The sequence below is a fragment of the Ostrea edulis genome, chromosome 4 (genome assembly GCF_947568905.1).
Source record: "Ostrea edulis chromosome 4, xbOstEdul1.1, whole genome shotgun sequence".
Lineage (NCBI taxonomy): Eukaryota > Metazoa > Mollusca > Bivalvia > Ostreida > Ostreidae > Ostrea > Ostrea edulis.
Genome location: NC_079167.1, coordinates 7,314,075 through 7,337,529, shown reverse-complemented (window position 1 = coordinate 7,337,529; position 23,455 = coordinate 7,314,075). Strand labels below are relative to the sequence as shown.

The window sequence follows — 23,455 nt, the reverse complement described above, 5'->3', positions numbered from 1 at the left end:
AGGTGTAGTTTGCATCATGTTTCCAGCACTGGATTTCAAAGGCAAGCTTTTTACAAGGTACACATATTATTAATACAGATGTCATTTGGTCAGATCTCTTTGTGTGCATATGTTGTGTGATGATGATATAACCCTTCTTGTGTGTGTGGGGGGGGGGATGTAACAGTAAAAATGTTTCAGTTTCTGCATTAGCATGCTGATAGATACTTTAATTTGACTGGTAAAACTTTTGCTATTCAAATTTGTTTCTTATTTTTCAGATGCCAAGTTTTATTCCCTCAATGAAGACAAAATCTGTAAATTTTCTGCAGAGTTAATTTTAAGAAATTCAGGAAAGGCAAGTGTTGCAGAATTACAAATACAGTCACATATATTCTTAAAGAAGTTAAAGAGAAATATCGGTATAAAGAAGTTAAAGAGAAATACCGGTATAAAGAAGTTAAAGAGAAATACCGGTATAAGGAAGTTAAAGAGAAATACCGGTATAAACAAGTTAAAGAGAAATACCGGTATAAACAAGTTAAAGAGAAATACCGGTATATGGGGAAACAATGATAATGGCTGATCATCACAAATGTTCAGTTGTTCAGAATTGATAGTTATTCTTTTTTATATAGTTTAACTTTAAAGAATTTCTGAACGTATGGGAGCAGACAGTTCCACAAGGCATGAAGACCAGTTTATCACACTTAGAGGTAATTTGGCTCGGAAAAGTTGTAAAAAGATCTTTTACAGTGCAATATCCAAGTTGGTTTACAATTAAAATTAGAATGGTTGATTTTATTTTATTTTTGTTGGTAGGGAATGGCTCTGATTGACAAAAACAGTGTGCCAGAGGTCATATGGTATTTTCCAGTGGATGATTTGCCAGAGGATGTAGGAGAAAGGTTCAACACTCTGTTTAAGACTCGAGATAAGTGGTCTTTAGCAGAGATTACACCTTACATCAGGTACTAGAGATTTACACACAAATTGCTAGAATATCATTGTATTTCTGAACCATAATGACATATTACTTGTAATAATTATATGTTATGAAAATATGAATTCATGTTGGTTGTATTTTGTGAAACTACATTTAACTGAATTCTGGCAATAGATCTACTATATCTCAGTTTAGTTTATTATATCTTAGTTTAATGATACATGTTTAAGAGTTATTCTCTGTAAGCATCAAAATTTTTAGTTCACCTGAGCCGAAGGCTCAAGTGAGCTTTCCTGATCACATTTTGTCCGGCGTCCGTCTGTCTGTCTGTCCGTCTGTTTGTAAACTTTTCACATTTTCATCTTCTTCTCATAACCACTGGGCCAATTTCAACCAAACATGGCCAAAAGCATCCTTGGGTGAAGGGCTTTCAAGTTTGTTCAAATGAAGGACCATGTCCCTTTCAAAGGGGAGATAATCACAAAAATGCAAAAATAGGGTGGGGTCATTTAAAAATCTTCTTCTCAAGAACCACTGGGTCAGAAGAGCTGAAATTTACCTGAAAGCTTCCTGACATATTGCAGATTCAAGTTTGTTCAAATCATGGCCCCCGGTGGTAGGATGGGGCCACAAGGGGGGATCAAAGTTTTACATACTAATATATAGGGAAAAACTTTAAAAATCTTCTTCTCAAGAACCACTAAGCCAGAAAAGCTGAGATTTACATGAAAGCTTCCTGACATAATGCAGATTCAAGTTTGTTCAAATCATGGGCCCCGGGGGTTGGATGGGGCCACAATAGGGGATCAAAGTTTTACATACAAATATATAGAAAAAATCTTCTTCTCAAGAACCACTGAGTCAGAAAAGCTGATTTTTACATGAAAACTTTCTGACATAGTGCAGATTCAAGTTTGTTCAAATCATGGCCCCCGGAGATAGGATGGGGCCCCAAGGGGGATCAAAGTTTTGCACACAAATATATAGGGAAAAACTTTAAAAATCTTCTTCTCAAGAACCACTAAGCCAGAAAAGCTGAGATTTATACATGAAAGCTTCCTGATATAATGCAGATTCAAGTTTGTTCAAATCATGGGCCCCGGGGGTTGGATGGGGCCACAATAGGGGATCAAAGTTTTACATACAAATATATAGTTAAAATCTTTAAAAATCTTCTTCTCAAGAACCACTGAGCCAGAAAAGCTGATTTTCACATGAAAACTTCTGACATAGTGCAGATTCAAGTTTGTTCAAATCATGGCCCCCGGGGGGTAGGATGGGGCCACAAGTGGGGGGGGGGTCAAAGTTTTACATACAAATATAGGAAAAAGCTTTAAAAATCTTCTTCTCAAGAACCATTGGGCCAAAGAAGTTGACATTTACATGAAAGCTTTCTGACATAGTGTAGATTCAAGTTTGCAAAGGGTAGTTTGGGTCATAATAGGAACTATTAGGTTTTACATGCAAATATATATGGAAAGTCTTCAGATATGGGCCAAGGTGACTCAGGTGAGCGATGTGGCCCATGGGCCTCTTGTTATTATAGGGGTGGAAAGGTACCCTCACCAATTTTGCTGAAATTTGGCATATAGTGATTATTTGATACTCTCTCATAAAATTTGGTACCAAAATTCGAAATTGAGGTACCGTTGCCATGGTAACAAGAACACTGTGAAAACAGCTCCCAAGATGCTTTAAAATGCTCAATTTTGGCCTGTTTTTGATTAAACATAAACAAATTAATTTTACTGATGTACAAATTTCTCTATTGCTAGCTTAAAGATTAGATTCAGCATAATAAATTCTTAATAAAACATCAATATTGGATTACCTATTGTTCCTGAGGTTGAAAAATCAATGTTTTAGCATTTTGACTGTTTTTGAAAAAAATCATTTTTAAGCCATTTTATGACATCATTTACAAGAAAACACAACAACACACATCAATGAAAGTTATATATGATTTAATTCATTCCATTATGTGTAAAATATTTTTAAAAAAATGACCAATGTCTTATTTTGCTAAATAAAATTATATAGCTTGAAAAATTGGTTGCCATGGTAATCTTCTCAGGAGTTTTTGCATACAAGTTCTCCCTGTTGTAATCACAATTGCAGCGTAAATCCACTGATACATCATCATTGAAAGCTACCCATCAAGAGCATAACGGTCTCCGACAAACACTTAAGTATCAAATGTAAAATTCTAGTTGATTTAAAGACTTAAATCAGCTCAAAATATCCAAATTACCACTCACGAATTTCTACTTTCACTTCAGAAAAGGGACGTAACTTGTCTTGATCATGAATATACTTGGAATACGCATTGCAGTCAAGAGTTGAGGTGATCTAGATTTCGGAAAAACTCGCATATTTTCGCAATAGCGCAAATTTTAAAATCAATTCATTTTCTTAAATGAAATATGACATCTCTAATTTTTTGATATGTTATTCTAGTAGGTACGATACACATTTATCAATGTAAGAACAATCCACCAGTGGTTGTGTTTCTGCACAAAATTGAAAAATTTTCTCTCATTTTCAGTGGGATTTTGGGGTATTTAAGGGCATATATTTCATGTTAAGGCGTTGCAGCAAATTAATTTTATTTTTAAAAATTACACACAACATAACTTAATTAAATAGCAATGGAAATTAAATAAAAATTAATATACACATTTTTATAAAGGAAAATTTACTGAGGGGCACGTCTCTGCACAAAATTGGATGTCTTGTTGCCATGGAAACACGAGTCAAAGCCCATTTTTAAAGGCGTCATGATTAAAGGACTTTGTGTAAAATTTCGTCAAAATCCGTGTCGGTCGTTTTCCACATGTTTTGATGCTTACAGAGAATGATGGCTCTTAAGAGGTTTGAATTTCAATGAAAATATTTAGATTTGTATTTTTTGTAAATTTTGAAGCTTTTAGTTTTAAGCTTTTTTGAAGTTTTTATGTCACCTGAGTCGCTATTGAAGCTATTGGTCTGTGTCTGTCTATGTGCATCATATGTTAGCAATTGAACATTTTTATCTTCTTCTTGTTAGCTACCCTTCCAATTCTTTTCAAATTTGGTATGGAGCTTCTATGGGACAAGGTGGACATGAATTGTTAATTTCAGGACTCTTGCACTCTTGGGGCAAGGCAAAAATTGATCATTTTTCAAAAATCTTTTCTACAACTGCAGATTTGTAAGAAAACTTAGTGCGGAGTTAAAAGCCTTTACCAAAATTGTAAATTTCATGATCCCCTGGGTAGAGGTAATGACTCCAGCAGGGAGTCAGATTTGGCATAGAGTGTTGATGTGTAAAACATTTAAATAACATCTTCTTTAATTCTACTGATGCTAATTTGAAACTGAATGAATATCTAGAAGGAGAAGATAGCCCTTTTTAGCTCACCTGAGCTAAAAGCTCAAGTGAGCTATTCTGATCACCCGTATTCCGGCATCTGTCCGTCTGTAAACTTTTAACATTTTTGACTTCTTCTCAAAAACCACAGGGCCAATTTCAGCCAAAGTTGGCACAAAACATCCTTAGGTAAAGGGAATTCTAAATTGTTAAAATAAAGGGCATGGCCACCTTCCAAGGGGAGATAATCAAGAAAAGGTAAAAATAGAGTAGGGTCATTAAAAAATCTTCTTCTCAAGAACCACAGGGCCAGAAAAAATGAAATTTATAGATAAGCTTTATTAGGTAGTGCAGATTCTAAATTGTTAAAATCATGGCTCCCGGGGGTCGGATAGGGCCACAATAGGGGATCAAAGTTTTACATACAAATATATAGGAAAAATCTTCTCAAGAACCACTGAGCCAGAAAAGCTGAGATTTATATGAAAGCTTCCTGATATAGTGCAGATTCTAAATTGTTAAAATCATGGACCCCGTGGATCGGATGGGGCCACAATAGGGGATCAAAGTTTTACATAAAAATATATAGGAAAAATCTTTTAAAATCTTCTTCTCAAGAACCACTGAGCCAGAAAAGCTGAGATTTATATGAAAGCTTCCTGATATAATGCAGATTTTAAATTGTTAAAATCATGGACCCCAGGGGTCGGATGGGGCCACAATAGGGGATCAAAATTTTACATACAAATATATAGGAAAAATCTTTAAAAATCTTCTTCCCAAGAACCACTGAGCCAGAAAAGCTGAGATTTATATGAAAGCTTTCTGATGTAGTGCAGATTCAGGTTTGTTAAAATCATGGCCCCCTGGGGTAGGATGGGGCCACAATAGGGGATCAAAGTTTTACATACAAATATATAGGGAAAATCTTTATCGCAATTCACCTTTGAATTAGAACGCTTTGGCCGATATAGTATTGCGTTGTGTGACGACACAATTGAATCTGTTTGTAATACAATTGCGAAATGCAACAGAAACTCTCATTGGTCCATATGTATAAGTCCGCCCAAATTCCCTTATACGGGAGTAGTCAGCATTTGAAAACATGACGGCCAGATGCTAGATGGAAAAAAAACTTCAAAGGAAGAAAGAGAAAAAGTTGTATTCTTGTGTTGTTGTCTCATAAATTTAATATAAAAAAAATTCCTAACATATTTTCCTACTATACTTGTGTCCAAACATACCTTCAAATATTTATTAAAGCCCCATACAACCCAAAAATTCGATCACAGCTTTTGATGATTTCGTTCGTAGACGTAGCCATGTTAGGTAGCCAGTCAATTCGAATCCCGGTTCATTTCCATATTGGCACAACAGCGTCTAGATGTGTACTAATACCCCACAAATATTTTAGCTAAATTGTTTAAATAATATACCACCCCAGTCCTATTAAATGATAATTATTCAAATAGCTAAACTCACGGCAGTGCGGCTTTCATTAGTCATGAGCGGCTGCGCCGGCAGGTCTCCATCTAATGTCCTTATGTAGCATTTTCGTTCATCTAGAGCTTATTTTACCTTTACAAAAACTGGTACAAAAATGTTTTAATTTCTATTAATTATTCGTGTTGATAATAAATGAGAGCGAATGCATAACTTACAACCGATTTTATGAATAGATACCAATAGCAAGAGTTCGAATTGACCGGCTACCTAACATGGCTACGTCAACAAACGAAATCATTTGAAGCTGCGAGTTTTCGGGTGGTGTATGGCTTTAATGAATATTTGAAGGTATGTTTGGACGCAAGTATATAGTAGGAAAATATGTTAAGATTTTTTTATATTGAGTTTATGAGACAGCAACACAAGAATACACCGATTTCAGGCCTCAACCGTCCGCAGCTTTTTGTGACCCGTAAATCGAAGGTTTTTATAAGAGGTGGATCTTTTCAGAGAGCTATGTACAGTTCTCCAGCTACACTGAATCCGCTCGAGAAAGTGGGCGGGCTGTAATCGGCCAATGAAAACTCTTGTTGTATTACATCAAACATGTCATTCAAATTGTTCAATCGTCTCATTCAATTGTGTCGTCACACAACGCAATACTATATCGGATAAAGCGTTCTAATTCAAAGGTGAATTGCGATAAAAATCTTCTCAAGAACCATTGGACCAAAGAAGTTCACATTTACATGAAAACTTTCTGACATAGTGTAGATTCAAGTTTGCAAAAACCATGACCTCCAGGGGTAGGTTTGGGGCCATACTAGGGACTACGGTTTTACATGCAAATATATATAGAAAGTCTTCTGATATGGACCAAGGTGACTCAGGTGAGCGATGTGGCTCATGGGCCTCTTGTTTCTTGATCCCAGGGGCAGGAGTTTGGTACCAGGGTGGAGCCAAAATAGTGATTGTGATTTTAAAAATTGTCTATCATTTGAAAGACTCCTTCTTTAAATGGTTGTACCAAAATTGTGAAGTTTGCAACCTCAGGGCTCTAATTCTAGGGTGGGTCCAAAATAGTCATTTAGTGTTGATGTAACATAATTATATTATTTAAGGTGTGAGGGGAAATTGTTGTTGGTGCAAGGACTTTGCCATAAAAATATTTTTTAAAAACCAATTGCCTTTGTCCATGTACCTTTCCAAAAAGCAGTTGAATAGAGGCCCAGATAAACATGATATTAAAGCTAAGTACTGCTAGGCCTACATTCTGTGTCGGTCATCAAATTCAATACACACTCACACCAACTGACCTTCACCTTGTAACAACATGTAACTTGTGCTCCCAGTTTCTACCAGTTAGTAGATTTCAAAAAAAAATTTAGAAGTAAAAAATAATTAAACTTTCAATCATACATAATAAAATATAGTATTTCTTAACTTTAAATTGAATTATTATGCTTCTTTTTCCCCCCAATGAACCCAGTGGCGGATTTAGAGGGTGGTCGCAGCCGGCGCGCGCCCCCCGTAAAATTTTCAAATTTAAGGTAAATCGCGGTATCTTGTTTCAGAAAATGTACTAAACCATAAAAGAAGCAATAATTTCTTCCACTCCCGGAGAAACAGATGACAAAATCTTTCGATTTCTTGAATTACTTTATTGGGAGAACTTAATTTTTTCCAAAAAACCCTTAAAATTTGGGTAATTTTATTAATTTCACCTTATTAAAATGATAGAAAATAGTACAAATGACTAAATAGGAGAAATATTTCAAGCCCCATAAAATCTGTAAAATCCAGGAGTTTCCGAAGGCTTCGCCCTCTGGACCCCCACCAGGGCTGGGCCCACTGCCTCATAAAGTGGTGCCCCCCGTAACCGCAATTCCTGGATCCACCCCTGGAACCTTATTAAAATAAAGTATTGTGATTACCACTTTAAATTTGATTAATTTTATTTCTTTACTTTCAAAATGTACCCGTGACAATAGGCCTAGTTTCAACGATGTAACGCATCATAATTTGTCTAATCCAAAAATAAATAATATTTGCACTGCAACGCAGATGTATAAAGGAATAGCATTACCAAATAGTGTTTAGACAGCGACCCATATAAACGTTATTTATTCACAATTGCCGATTACATACTCGCTTTCCTCGTTCTACATTTGGACATTTACACCGTTATTTACTGGTGGTTAAAACATATAGGACATGAATTTAAATGTTGTCCATGGTGAATAAATTTCTGCTCAGAGAAAATATTGGGGGGGGGGGGGGGGGATGATGGTCTGGTTTTATCAGACTGGGCTCCTAAAAGCTGAGTTTTTAAAAATATCTAGCACTGCTTTCAGTTGATTGAAGAAGGGCGCATGTGACGTCACTACCATGTGACTACCTGACTAATTAACAAGTCTTTTTGAAATCGGGGCCTAGATTTAAATCCGTATTTTGGCTAATTATCGCAATATTTTGGCGAACTAACTATTAGAATTGATTACTATAAGCATAAGAAGGACAAAATGCATATAATTTTGTATACTTAGGAAACATGCAATGTGTCCTTTCATATGGATATTTTGGGGAGCATTTGTGTTTTATGAAGACATCTTGTTTTATACTGCTGCTGAATATTAGAATTTCACTTAGATATACAGAACAGGAGAATCATCATAGAGTTCTTTGCCCTTGGGGCTAGTGATACTTTTAACTACTACTCAGGTGACCGATAAGGCTTGTGGGCCTCTTGTTTAATGTGATCACAAATTATTTCCTTTTAATTCACTTCAGTTGTTTACATGTACTTTCTACAGATTGAAATTAAGAATTTTTTTTTTCTTTTTAGAGATTTAACAACAAACAAAGTGGATGTCGGTGGTTTACTTACAAAATATGCAAGAGCTTCCATGATGAGTGGCATCAAAGTTTTTAGCTCTCGGAAACCTGTTACATGATATCTGATTTATGTACATGTATTGATAATTTATGTACGTTATACATGTATTGATAACTTGACAGTGCACTGATTTGTACAAGTTTGATTTGTTGAAATTAAATAAGTCTTCCATATTTTTATGGGTGTTTTAAAGCTCACATGGATAAGTCATATCAATATGCAAACACCCTCAGATTCAAGTTTCTTCAAATCAATTCTTTGAGGTTATGGACTATTAGGGTTATGGACTATTAGGTTTGGACCACAATATGGATTCAAAGTTTTACATGAAAATTTTTGAGGGGACAATGTTTTTTTTTTTAAACTATAAACGATGGGGTTAAGGTAGTGTTTAGAATCGGGGGTAAAATTTTACATGTACAGGAATATAGGACATCCCTATTTTGTGTGACTTCAAGTCGGATTAAGTTATGACCCCGACAACCTGAAAGAATTCAATTTAAATTTTGAAATGTCCGAAAGTCGGGGATCTTTCAGTTGGTGACAGAACTTCATCTTTATCACACATTCTGTCGAAGATTATGCCAGACGATGTCCTGAATATGAAGAGGAAGACCTTAGCATATTGTTGGAATGGATAAAGAGTATAAGAATATCAAAATATTGTGTTGGACACATTAAATCAAAAATTCATATTATATATCCTTGTGTTTAATATTCTAGAAGTGAAAAAATTAGATACTAGTATATTACATGAGGAGTATGAACTGGGTTCAGCTGGACAGAGTATGAACTGGTTTCAGCTCACAAAGCTTGTAACAACATTATCTTCGTTCGTAAGACTCGTTACAACCATATTTTAGACTTTTACTTTATTCCTTATTTTGTAAATCCAACTTGCACGCAAAGTTCCCTTTCAACGAACAAAATCCTTCTAAATCAATGTCCAGTTTTAAACATATTTAATATCCAGGTCAATATGACGAATGAATATGAGTTACTGGACTTCAAAACGTCACAAAAAACCCTTACAAAGATAGATACATTGCATCATTTTATCCACTAACAATACATGTACAATCAGAATAGTGTCTGACTTGTTAGACATTAACAATACATGTACAATCAAAGTAGTGTCTGACTTGTTAGACATTAACAATACATGTACAATCAGAATAGTGTCTGACTTGTTAGCCATTTCTTTAGTACTGATTTTGACTACGAATTACTCTGTTCTCATGATGGAGATTTGTTTAATTTGGAAATGTTGACTACTTTGGTAAAAAGATTTTCCATGATTTAAGTTTTGTGGGTAAAGCATATTAAATTTGTGCATTCAAAGGGCGGATCCGGAGTGGGGAGGGTCTGGACACACACACCTCGTTTCTTTTTTTTTTTTTTTTGCGGACCAAAAAGTTATTCAATTTTAACACTATCTGAGTCAAAATGATATGAATGGTGGAATACACTTGCATGTAATTGCATTATTCAAATTTATCAACACCAGTATATCATTTCATTCTAGGGTAAATATGACAACACACTGATATATATTTACAATATTTTCGTCAGATACAAGTATCACTTGAGAATTTTTAAAAAGTATAAGTAACATAAAAGTTTTGTTTAAGAAGTACACAATTTGAAAGTGAAGAAGAAGTGCCAGGAAATGCTCAGAATGCAGGATTTCGCACCATTTACCCCAGAGCTTCGGTCTATTGGGAGTAATCTTTAAACCAGCTTATTCATTTTTATGCCCCCCTTTGAAAAAGAGGGGGCATATTGTTTTGCACCTGTCGGTCGGTCTGTAGACCATGTGTTGTCCGCTCAATATCTTGAGAACCATTCACTTGATGATAATGATATTTCATATGTGGGTTAGTTACGAGTAGAAGAGGATCCTTATTGTTTTTCAGGTCAAAAGATCAAGGGTCAATCTACTCTGGACATAGGAATATAATGTCCGCTCAATATCTTGAGAACCCTTTGCTTGAAAGACATCAAACTTGGCACACTGGTACATCCTAAGGAGTAGATGACCCCTATTGATTTTGAGGTCATATGGTCAAGGGTCAAACTGGGTATAGGAATATACTGACCATTCAATGTCTAGAGAACCCTTTGCTTGACAGACATCAAACTTGGTACGTCAGTACAGCTTCAGAAGAAGATGACCCTCATTGATTTTGAGGTCACATGGTCAAGGGTCAAACTGGACATAGGAATATACTGTCCGTTAAATATCTCGAGAACACTTTGCTTGACAGACATCAAACTTGATACACTGGTACATCTTCAAGAGAAGATGACCCCTAATGATTTTGAGGTCACATGGTCAAGGGTCAAACTTGACATGGGAATATACTGTCTGCTCAGTATCTTGAGAACCCTTTTCTTGACAGACATCAAACTTGGTACACTGGTACATCTTCAGGAGAAGATGACTACTAATTATTTTAAGGTCACATGGTCAAAAGTCAAGGGTCAAATTGGACATAGGAATATACTGTTCGTTCAATATCTTGAGAACCCTTTGCTTGACAGACATCAAACTTGGTACACTGGTACATCTTCAGGAGTTGATGACCCCTATTGATTTTTAGGTCACATGGTCAATCCATTCTTGACATAGGAAGATATTGTCTGCTCAATATTTTGAATTGATGATACTACTCTCAATTAAATGATGTGTGTGTGTGTGTATAACCCTTTTCAATTTTGCACCATGGGGGGGCATATGTGTTTTACAAACATCTCTTGTTTTAAATATATTTTTTCATTGCGAAATCAGATCTCAGTATTCAATTAGAATGACTAGAAATTTGGAAACAAGTCTAGTAGTAAATCATATATTTTAAAAAAAAACTGTCTCTAGATCTCCCTAAGATGTTATGTACACAGACAAAGGGTGTAAGTGGGGTACGGGTGGAGGTTGTGAAAAGTCCGTAAAAGATTAAGTGCTAGACACCCCCCCCCCCCCCGTCACAAATTCCTGGATCCGCTTATGCATTTTACTAAAGTGTATGTTTTGAACTTATCGTAGATTTGACATATGTACATATTCTGCACTAAAATTTCAAAACATACATTTTTAGTAGAATGCACGAAAGATTTAACAATATGCTTTATCCACAAAACTTTACTCATCGAAAATCTTTTCACCAAATTAGTTCACCTCCACCCCCATCCTTCCCAAAAATCTAAAGCTTTACCTATAAAGACATTTTTGTATTGTAATTGATCCCATGGGAATCCGGATTAGAAAAGGTTCTCAGTACCCCTTGTTTATCGTAAGAGGCGACTAAATGGGGCGGTTCTTCGGATGATGCCGCAAAAACCGAGATCCCGTGTCCCAGCAGGTATGGCACGATAAAAATCCCTCCTGCTCAACGGCCGTAAACTCCGAACACAGGCTCAAATTTTACAGCCCTTCACCGGCAATGGTGACGTCTATATGAGTGAAATTTTCTCGAGAGGGACGTTAAACAATATTCAATCAATTTATTGTAATTGAGCACATGTTTGTGCCATTGTCGTTTTTTCCCGATGGTATTGCACTAAGGAGCGCCAAATTAGTATAAACTCAAATGATAGAAGATATCTTGAAGATGTCATCAATTCAATTTTTGCGCACAATAACTGAATTTATACGCACCTTAATTACATTGATGCGCGCATCAAATCAGTTACTAACTCTCATCAATTCAGTTGATGCGAGCAAAAATGTGAAAATATTGCTCGCGAAAATCAATTTAGAGCTTAATATAAATGATTTGATGATCTTTAATTCATTTGAAGATATCTTTAATTATTTACAACGACATTGTATACTTAGGATTTCATGCGCACAATAATTCTTTTAAAAAGAGCAACAATTCAATTAATTAAAGAGATCATTAATTCATAATTTGATATGTTGAGTTGAATATATCTCTGATTATATAGTTGTTCTCTCTAAAATGATTATTGCGCTGCAAGATATTTTTAATTGAAGAGAGCAATAATACAATTATTGCGCGAATCGCGGTGATTCACCGCTCTCTTTATAATTAATTTATTTGAAAAGAGTAACAATTCAATTATTGCGCGCATCAATTCGGCAAAATAATTAATGTTATCAATAATTCAACTAATGCAGAATAATTTGGATTTGAATGCATCATTAACTATTTGAAAGAATCTTTAATTGAATTGTTGCGCGCATCAAATGAATTCATATCTTCTAATAATTAAAGCTATTTTTGAGTTTATTTTCATTTAGCGTTCCATATTGCACAAACAAGCCGCATACATTTTACAATTTCCATACTCTTCTGAATTCGTTTGGAGGAAATATCCCCTGAATTACTGTCCAGGGTGTATTAAATACATGTATGAACTAGAAGTTTAATTAATGTAAAATTGCATTGGATTTCGTAACATATTTAATCCCGTTAATCCCTCTGATTATCAAAGTCACTCTGTAGGGCAATGTGACACACTTCAAGGGTTAATGCAGAACGAACAAAACTACAATGGAGGACAGTTGTTCGACCTGGAAAGCCGCTGCCTCCAGCGCCCTGTTTTTGGGGTCCCTCTTGCAACACTGCCGCGACCAGCTGCATGTTTTGCAGACGAGGAAACGTGATGAACTTCAGAATTTCATCAAAGACATGAAGGAGCAGACGAAACAGATCAGTTCTGAGTTGAAAGATGAGGCGCCCGATGTCCAAAGGTGGCATATTCGCCGTAGATCTGAATCTTTATTATCGGTACCCCGAACTACTAGTAAATCAAAACAGGACAAGGTTAGTTATAGTGTATATATTTTGGTATTTTTTATCTATGGATTTTGTAGAGAGTATCCGGGTGTTTACTGAGCCATCAAAAAATGTACAATAATCTTGAAGCCTGCGAACTACTGTTCAAAGGTAATTGCAACTCAAACGTGACGTTATACTACGACCGAAAATGTCGGCAAATGTGCTCTTCTATAATTAGATGTACGTGCAAAATTACAAAAATATGTAATCAAAAGGTCATTGACCACAGACACTTGTTTCATACATAGCCCCCCCCGCCCCTTCCTTAATGGTATTATTAAGGAGGGGGGACCCATGTATGAAACAAGTGCCTGTGGTCAATGACCTTTTGATTACATATTTTTGTAATTTTGCATGTACAATGTACATCTAATTGCAGAAGAGCACATTTGCCAACATTATTAAGGAGGGGGATCCTTGTATGAAACAAGTGCCTATGGTGTCCGGATAGGGCCATTTGCAAAAGCGTGACTGCGCGTTAGTCACAACACGCCGTCACGACAACAAGCAACGCACTTTTGCGCTCTCACGCCAACAAGCTTCGCGCAGACAAGCAACGCGCCTTCGCATGCACTCTCATGCCAACAAGCAACGCGCAGAAAAGTAAAACGCCTTCGCGTTCTTACGCCAACAAGCAATGCGCCTTCGCGCAGACAAGCTTCGCGCCGTCACCCCAACAAGCAACACGGTGCGTTGCTTGTTGGCGTGACGGCGTGTTGTGACTAACACGCAGTCACGCTTTTGCAAATGGCCCTATCCGGACACCATAAGTGACTGTGGTAAAGCGCTGCAATTCATATCCTGATGTACTTTCAATATTACACTTTACTTTCATTTCGGTTGAAATTCTCAGCCGTTGAAGTAGACGGTATATCTCATTCTCTACCCAGAGTTCCGTGCGCTTCTCGCACTACACCTCTGTCAAAGGCTTTTTACAGAAATCTTGTAAAAGTTTCAAATATCCAAAATTTATGTTTTGGACTAAATATTTAGTCATATTATGAAATGTTCTTGGTGCAATTAAATTGATGCTTACTGTGAATTGTTAAAAAAAATCACCGTTTTCTGATCCTAAATTTGGAACTACTTCATAATATGTGTATGAATGTAGGACATTTACGTGGTGGACATTTGAATGTAAACATGGAATCAAAATTAAGAAAGGCTGTAAAACTACGATAAAACTTGTAAAATCAGAGACAAACAGCTAAATGGTAAATATGTATTTATTAAAGTGCCAGTGGGCTATGAAAAGAGCCTGATGTATCACCTGTTACCAGAACTTTTAAAGGGAAAGGAAACGCGATTCCAAGCGTTGACAGAGGTGTATGTAAAGCTTGCGTAACGCGCCCTCTGGAGAGAGAATGGGTATATCTATCTAAATTCATACGCGCATTGTTCACAATTTCAGCGCATTCATGAGGATATGGCTATATATTATTTGTAAAGATAAAAAAGGCAAACCATTGGAAATCTAAATATTGAAAGTTTAACACTGTCAGACCGAGGCATATTTCCCGATATTCAGTCGACAATTAACTCGTAAATAGTCTTTTGGTAAATAGTACGTCAAACGTTCTTCGTCTTTTAGATAATTTTCATAGAATTAGTCATTTTAGTAGGCGGCATTCATTTGTGTGTGTGATTGTATAGAACATCTAGGCCCACTACCTGTGGTATCCTTAATGATTATTTTGAGTTTACTGAAGTTTCTAATAAACACTTTTCACTTTTTTGTACTTTTGCTTGTTTTAAAAATATTTATTATCGACAAAAATCATTAAACAAAAGGCCAATGGGTCACACCGCTCACCTGAATCACCTTGACCCTACTGTTCAGCTGTTGTATACATGTACTTTTTATTTCCATAAAAAAAATTGACTCCATATTGTGGCCCCAACCTAGCCCCAAAGGTCACAACATAGCCGTGATACAAGGTCAGAAGGTCACCGATCATGGTATGAAATTAGGGTCTTGTCATAAGGAATCTATCTACAATCTATATACAATCTATCTACAATCTATATACAAAATATGAACTCCCTACCTTAAACAGTTCAGGAGAAATTGCCTCGGTTAATTTTTCTAAAAGTAGGTCAAAATCCAAGGTTGAAGAAAAATGTACGGAAGACGGACAGACGAACGTCGGATAAAAAAGAAGAAAAGATCGGAATACCTCAGATGAGGTAAAAAGGATAACACGGGGTTTTATAAAAATCAAAAACAATTACAAACCCTAACATACCTTTTATTTCGATTTTTTTCTTGATATAAATTTTGCGCAGTTCAAGCAACGGTAAAGCTCATTTTGATGAAATTTTTTTCTCACACCAAAGCATCTTATTTCTCTCCAATATAATTAAAAATGATATATGAATGACATTTTTCAACTCTGAAATGACTACATGACTGTCAAAAGTTACACTAGGAGTTAACTTGCATAGCAGATTGAATTTTTGTCCAGGAAGCAAAAATTCAAAGGGCATAAATTTAAGATTATAATCATTTTAAATTTGGAAATAAATGCATGAAATTGTTATTTTTCACAGAAAATGACTTGTACGAGCCATTTCCATTCATTCTAATTCTTTTAACAAATTTGAACAAAATCACCTTTACTATCCCTTTAATGCTGTTCATGGTTAAGGATTTACACCAACAAATTTCAGATTTAATCACAAATAAATAATTTGGGAATATACGTCAAATGACTTCAACTACAAAAAGTAGATTTCAAAATCATCCTATTATGATTAAGACGCTTGCCTCACGATCAAAGACGTATTTAAACTCTCGTGTCGGAGAAGCCTTGTTTTTCTAGATATTAATCCGTAAAAGCCTAGTGAATGGTAACTTCTACATTACGGTGCGCTGCATTGTAATGGCATTTCAAAATTTACGTCACTATTTATTGTTGGTTTTTAAACCATTTGTATAATAGTTTCTATTCGATTTTCCCCTCACTTTTAAAGAAATAATTACTGGAACATATTAAAGATGTGATACACACAGTTTGTTTTATTCTATATAATATGCCGTATCTTATCATATTTCTAACAATAACGAAGTCCCCTAACGTTGTTTCTATTTACAATACTTCTCAGGAGGCAGAAGATGTATATTGTGACGTGTGTCAGAACAGGTTCAAGAAGGCAGATAAGCAGTACCCTTGTCGAGTTTGTGACAATATCTTCCATAAGAGTTGTATTCTGGGTATAAAGAATCTACACCCATCTCACAACGTCACCATAGAACGAGCGAACACCAAAGTAGGATGGAGCTGTCCGGCTTGTGTAGGTCCATTTCCTCGGTTCAGCATTTTTTACAGTACACGAAATCGCGAGTATATCATCATAATCGTTTTTCTTTTCAATGTAGGACGATTTGAGCTTGTTGCTCTCTGAAGACGAGCTGGAGAGTATTGTACAAATGTTCGACGAAGAAATCGGTCCGAAAGGTATTATGTAATATAAAATAAGATAAAAGTGAAATTATTATCATAGATTTATGAATGTTTAACATAACACATAAAACCAATGACGAATTGACTAGCTAATTTTGACCTTAAGATCAAAGGTCAAGGTCATAAAGAGATCATGAATGTACATGACACATAGTCTCATGGTGATACACCCATGCCTTATGGTATGACTATGTCAAAACCCTATAGTCAATTTTGACCTTGAGGTCAAAGTTCAAGGTTATATAGAGGTCATAAAGGTACCCGACACATCGTCTCATGGTGATACACTCATGTGTCAAATATGGTATGCCTATGTCAAAGAACAAAGAAGTTATGGCCCGGACACGAATCTGCACAGACGGACAGAGTGATTCCTATATAACCCCCCAACCAACCAACCCCCCCCCCAACCCCCCCCCCCCCCCCCCCTCGAACTATAATAAATATTTTTCAGTCTCGGTCAAAGCAGCGTTTGAAAGCAATCAAGATGGCTGGAAAACAAGGTTTAGAGCACTTTGGATTTATCAGTAGTAAAAAAGCTAGGAGCCAAAAGAAAATTCATCAAAATACTGAGAGTACTTACTAAAAATTAGCAAATAATCGATCAAGATTGATAATTTTTCAAACTATTAATAAACATATTCTTAATTATCAAGTTTGATACTTGAAGGCAACTGAACTCACTTGAAAGTACCTAATGTTACATTACTAAGGGTCATAGCAAAGGTTAATAACAACTTTTAAAATATTTGGAAAGTCCACAAAAAAGTATGAATATTTCTTGCCCTCAGTTTGAGGCTGTAGGAATACCGGTGGGGGGGGGGTGCCCGAGGGTTGAATCACTTTTCAAACTTCTCAAATGATTGGATATAGGGTGATCGAATGAAGCAAAACTGATAATAAGATTGAGAACAACGTAATCGAACATATAGAACCCTAAAAAGGCCTTCAAGGCCAATTGAGATCACCTGAAAGTTCCTAATTTTACATTGCTTATGGCCATAATGAAGGCAAATAACAACTTAATCATTGAAGAGTCCACGAAAGGAGTATGCAGGCAAGATAGGGGACCCCAAGGACTATCGTTTTCCGCTCTCAGTTCAGGGCTGTAGGGGTACCTTCCGAGGGTGAGTGGGGCTAATTTTCAGACCTCACTAATGATTGAATATGGGGTGATCGAATGAAACAAACCAGATAGGGAGATAAAGAACAAAGTCGAGAAAGGGGCTACACAGGCCTTTAAAGGCAATTGAGCTCACCTGAAAGTTGCTATTTTTAAATCACTTCAGGTCATAATGAAGGCTAATAACAACTCAATCTTGAATTTGGGGTGTTGAAATGAAACAGATGGATAGTAATGTATACCAACCCACAGAACCCTAGATAGGGAATCACAATGGCTCTGGAAGACAATTGAGCTCACCTGAAAGTTCCAATATTTACATCAAATAGTGTCATAATGCTTTGAAGATTCCATGAAAGGAGCATAAGGGCAAGGTAGGGGAACCCTGGGACAATCATTCCTCGCCCTCATTTTGTGACAGTAGAAGTACTACCAGGGGCCTCCTGAGGTTAGGACCACTTTTCAGATCTGATCTCTGTAATTATCAAATATGGGGTGATCAAATGAAACACAACTAAGAAGGAGATAGAGAACAATGTAAATGAACTCCCGAAAAGGGTAAAGACGGCTTTAGAGGGCACCTGAAAGTTCTCCTAATTTTGCATCAAATATGATTGTAATGGAGACTAAGAACATTTTAATCTTTGAAGAGTCCACAGAATGGGTATGAAGGCAAGATATGGGATACTTGGGATTATCATTTGCCGCCCTCAGTTTGGGGTTGTAGGGGTACCATCTGGGGTCTCCTTGGGGTTTGATCACTTTTGAGATATCGATAGCTATTAGATATGAAGTGATCAAATGAAACTAATCTGTTCAAGTGATTTACTGCAATGTAGACTAACTCATAATACCCTTAAACCATAAAAGGGACCTCATTGTCCTATGATGACTCACCTGAAAGTTACTAATTATACTTTTCATACACTGGTAGTGATAATGAAGATAACCTATAACTGAGCTCAGCTGCAAGCTCTTTCCCACCTACCCATATGCTGCCTACCTACTTGCCAACATGCTTGGATGGATGGATGAATAATTATATACATTTTTAATTTCCTGAGTTTTGGTCAAGTTCACAACTCATAGTTGTTTGATATAATCAATAAGCACCTCTTGTACTGAAAGCACCAACAATACTGTATTTCTGAACGAAAAGAAAATTCGGAACTGTCTGCTCATTGATGCTAGAATCTTTTTTCTTTTGAAAAGAAAAACGCTCTGCAGTAATGGTTTTCCAACTCGCGTTCTCGTGAGAACCTCGACGAAGTTATTTCGGGGCACCTTTTGACATTAAACGACGACAAGGAATAGTGATCTGACATACTTGTAGAACACCATAATAAGGCTTAGTAACAAACTAATGAATATAAAATTATGTTGTTTGGTGTGCTTTTCATGGACATTTGATAGATGTAAATACATAAGAAGTAAAAATATTGAACAAATGTATGCGCCGATGAGAAATATATGGCAGCATAAAAGCAATCAACAGAAGTACCATCTGGATCCAGGGAGTCTGGAAAATAAGAGTACCCCCATAAGACAACAATCTATGCAAAATTATGCCAAATGGGTCAACGGGTACGGGTCCCTGACCATGGGCATATGACCCATCCACCACAATCCAGAATTGGAACGGCATTTTTACATCCCAATGTTAGTATGATGTAAGTAAGATGGAGATTCAAATTCAAAACACATGGAAAGCACAGCTGGGGCTTCAAACACCCGAAAAGTACAGGTTGTGCTTCAAAAACAAATTGTATGGAAGCACAGGTGGTGCCTCGAACACATGATAAGCACAGGTGGTGCCTCGAACACATGATAAGCACAGGTGGTGCCTCGAACACATGATAAGCACAGGTGGTGCCTCGAACACATGATAAGCACAGGTGGTGCCTCGAACACATGATAAGCACAGGTGGTGCCTCGAACACATGATAAGCACAGGTGGTGCCTCGAACACATGATAAGCACAGGTGGTGCCTCAAACACTTGAGAAGCACAGATGATACTTCTAACAAATGAAAAGCACAGATGATACCTCAAATATGAAATATATAGAAGAACAGGTGCTGCTTTAATCACACGAAAAGCACAGGCGGTGCTTCAAACACATGCAAAGCATAGATGGTGCTTCAAAGACATTAAAAACACAGGTGGTGCTTCAAGTAAAAATGCCTGGTTCGTTTTCGTTGTTATTAATCTTTTCATCAGTTTTGTCTCATTTGATAACTTCATATCCAATCATTAGGGAGGTCTAAAAAGTAGTCCCACCTTGTTACCCCTACAGCTCCAAACTGAGGGCGGGAACAGATAGCCTTAGAAGTACCGTACACTGCCTTCACACTCCTTTCGTGGACTCTTTAAATATTAAGTTGTTATTAACCTGCATTACAACACTATATGGACCATTCAAGTGAGCTCAATTGCCCTTATTAGTGTTCTATCTGTTTGGATACACTGTTCTCTGTTTCCTTATCAGTTTTGTTTTATGTGATCACACGAAAGTGGCCCACCCTCAGGAGGCTCCAGATGGTACCCCTACAGTCCCAAACTGAGGTCGGAAAATGATATTCCTTGGGGTTTCCTATCCTGACTCCATACTCTTCAAAGTGTAATTTATTTGTCTTCATTATCACCTAAAGTGATGTAAAATTAGGAACTTTCAGGTGAGCTGAATTGCCCTTAAAGGTCTAAGTGACCCCTAATTGGGTTCTATATGTTTAATTACGTTGTCCTCTATCTCCTTGTCTTGTTTGTTTCATTCGATTACCCCATATCCAACCACTTGAGGGGTTGAGAAGAAATTCTAACCTTAGGCATCCCCACCTGGTGCCCTTACAGCCCCAAACTGAGGGCAGAGAATGATAGTCCAAGGGGTCCCCTACCTTGTGTTCATACTCCTTTCGTGGACTCTTCAAAGATAACGTTCTTATTAACCTTCATCATGATCATATGTGATTTAACAATAGGAACCTTCGGGTAAGCTCATTTGCCTTCAAGTGTCAAACTTGATAGTTAAGAATATGTTTATTAATAGTTTTTAAAAAAATCATCAATCTTGATCTATCATTTGCTAATCCTTCGTATTACTTTTAAGTACTCTCGGTACTTCGATGAATTTTCTTATTGGGCTTATTGTGATGCTGGTTAGCTTCAGCGTTGTGAAAATTTGTGTGAGAGTATGTTCCATCTACCCTCTGAAATGGCTTCCTTCGGGTCTCAGCTTGTCATCAGTGTACCATATATATTCATTGCAGGTGACCAGATTTCTTTTGAGGATTTTCTTGCCTTTAAGAGTCTCCAGCATAATGTAACAGAGGATGATCATGATCGACTGCGACTTGAATTCCAACTGGTTGATACCGACTCTAACGGTATGATTGACTGGTGGGAATTCCTGAATTATCAGTCTAAAATGAAGCTGTTTTCTCGGAGTCAGGTACACTATATTTCTTCATATCAGTGAACTTTTTTCCACATTAAAAATTAAAATCAAAGGATATATTTTGTTGTTGTTATCCTGTTTTTTGAATCATCATAGGAAGATTTGGTAGATCTCCTGACTGTCAAAGAAATGGAAATAGCTCAGTCTGCTTTTTCCCACCTAAAACCTGACAAAAGTGGGAGGGTGTCTCCACGAGAAACCAGACGACTTTTGTCAGAATGGTATAGACTTCTGGATACTAGTACTTCTGGGTGAGTACATTTTATGCTCTACATTGGTACTAAGTAAATCAAGGAAAACTAGACAGTATATTCATTCAGAGTTACAATGCAACATCGTTCTCTCTTTGCAGCGAAAAAGAAGATGTTTTTGATCAATATGCAAGGCTTGCAACAACGAGAGTTATGACTTTAGATAATACGTCTTTGGGGTGAGAATAAATCATATATATGTATACATATGTACTAGTGCCTTATTAGAGTAATTACAAATACGTAGAGGAGGATGGGGTCTCTCAAAGACTTTGATACTTTCAGGTCCGTTTCATGGAAAGACTTTCTGATGGGACAAGCTAAATATATCATTGGAGCACGTCCTAATATGATCAAATTTTGAGTAAACACATCAGTGATGCAAGGAGTCTGGGATCTTTGAATGCAACCTGCAATTATTAGAAAGATCGTTCGGAGACAGTGCCTCTACGCCAAAGTTCACTTAATCAGCAAAAAAAGATTTCCAGTCATCACCCCCCCACACACACACACACTCTCTCTCTCTCTCTCTCTCTCTCTCTCTCTCTCTCTCTCTCTCTCTCTCTCTCTCTCTCTCTCTGGTAGTCTGATACACCCTCTTCCATCATACACATATGGATATGACTGAAAACATAAAACTCCTTGGTTAGCATAGGTGAAAAATAAAATGAATTGATGATATTTTCAAATATTAAAAATATATCAAATTCTTAATTTGACGCGCCATAAGTCACACGGGTTTTAGCCCCCTTGACCCGTGGTAGCAAGATCCACAGCTCCCAGATGGAAAGAAATATCTGTTTTTGAGGTTGTCATTGTGCATCGAACGTTGAAAAGAGAAAATACATCAAGGTATTAACTGCGACGCCTCCGCCAACATACTTTGTGAAGCGCATAATTTATGAAAAATATACTGGCGTGAAGCGTTGTAGTCCATACTCTCATGGGTTTTTTTAAATGAACATTTCGTAATTAAACATAATTTCTCGGACATGCTTCACAGGGCTATGAGAATAAAACAAAGGATGAAACTGTCATTCAGTCGATTGAAAGGTCACTGCAAGGTCTGGAAAGGTGGTTGGATGGCAAAGCTCTGTCATTCTATCACCTTTCAGTAACCATCCCGTCATCTTTCAGTTTACTGAATGGTATAATTTCATCTAAAATCTGTATAAACATTAGCATTAGGAGACATTGGTATTCCTCCATGGGCTCGATAACTGCTGTATTATTGAAAAAAGGGTTAAGTTACATGGTGTTTATAATGCAAAAGTTTCTTGATATTTTCTATCAACTACATGAAAAATGAAGACATAGGATCTAAATCACAAAAATGTAACAAGATTTTATATATTCAAAATGTAGTATAATGTATTATGGAATGACCTTGACTTTTGGCACCTGTGTATAATTTCATGAAAAAAAACATTGATATGAATCTTCGAACCCCATGGATTTCATAATCACAGTCAAAGACAAGTTATAAGTTTTATTATTCGCTCAGACCACATCTATAGAGGTATATGAGGTACAAAACATGTACAATAAGCATTGTTCCATTACAACAGATGTACATGAATTGTATATATTATAAGACAATACTTACTTATACCTGCTACCCCTCCTGAGGTATAGGCCGCCGACAAGGGATCTCCAGGCGTCTCTATCCTAGGCCTTCTGTTCAATCTGTCTCCAGGTATATCCCATTTTCCTGGTGTCAGCATCGAAGTCTCGGTGTCACTTGT

General features: G+C 36.6%; 2 protein-coding genes across 2 annotated transcripts in view; both read left to right on the top strand.

Moving 5' to 3' along the window:
• LOC125671232 (sister chromatid cohesion protein DCC1-like) overlaps positions 1-8,791 on the top strand; it is a 20,610-nt gene extending 11,819 nt beyond the window's left edge. The window contains exons 8-11 of the mRNA XM_056161797.1: positions 261-337; positions 618-695; positions 802-950; positions 8,566-8,791. Coding sequence (XP_056017772.1) covers positions 261-337; positions 618-695; positions 802-950; positions 8,566-8,674 — 413 coding nt within the window. The 3' untranslated portion in view covers positions 8,675-8,791. The remainder of the gene's footprint in view (positions 1-260; positions 338-617; positions 696-801; positions 951-8,565) is intronic.
• A 4,339-nt stretch (positions 8,792-13,130) lies between these two features.
• LOC125668865 (PHD finger protein 24-like) lies at positions 13,131-22,074 on the top strand. The gene is made up of 7 exons (XM_048903300.2): positions 13,131-13,403; positions 16,524-16,712; positions 16,798-16,876; positions 21,272-21,453; positions 21,556-21,710; positions 21,812-21,889; positions 21,996-22,074. Exons 1-7 carry the CDS (start codon positions 13,131-13,133, stop codon positions 22,072-22,074), a joined length of 1,035 nt encoding a protein of 344 aa, XP_048759257.2.
• Positions 22,075-23,455: the final 1,381 nt, after the last annotated feature.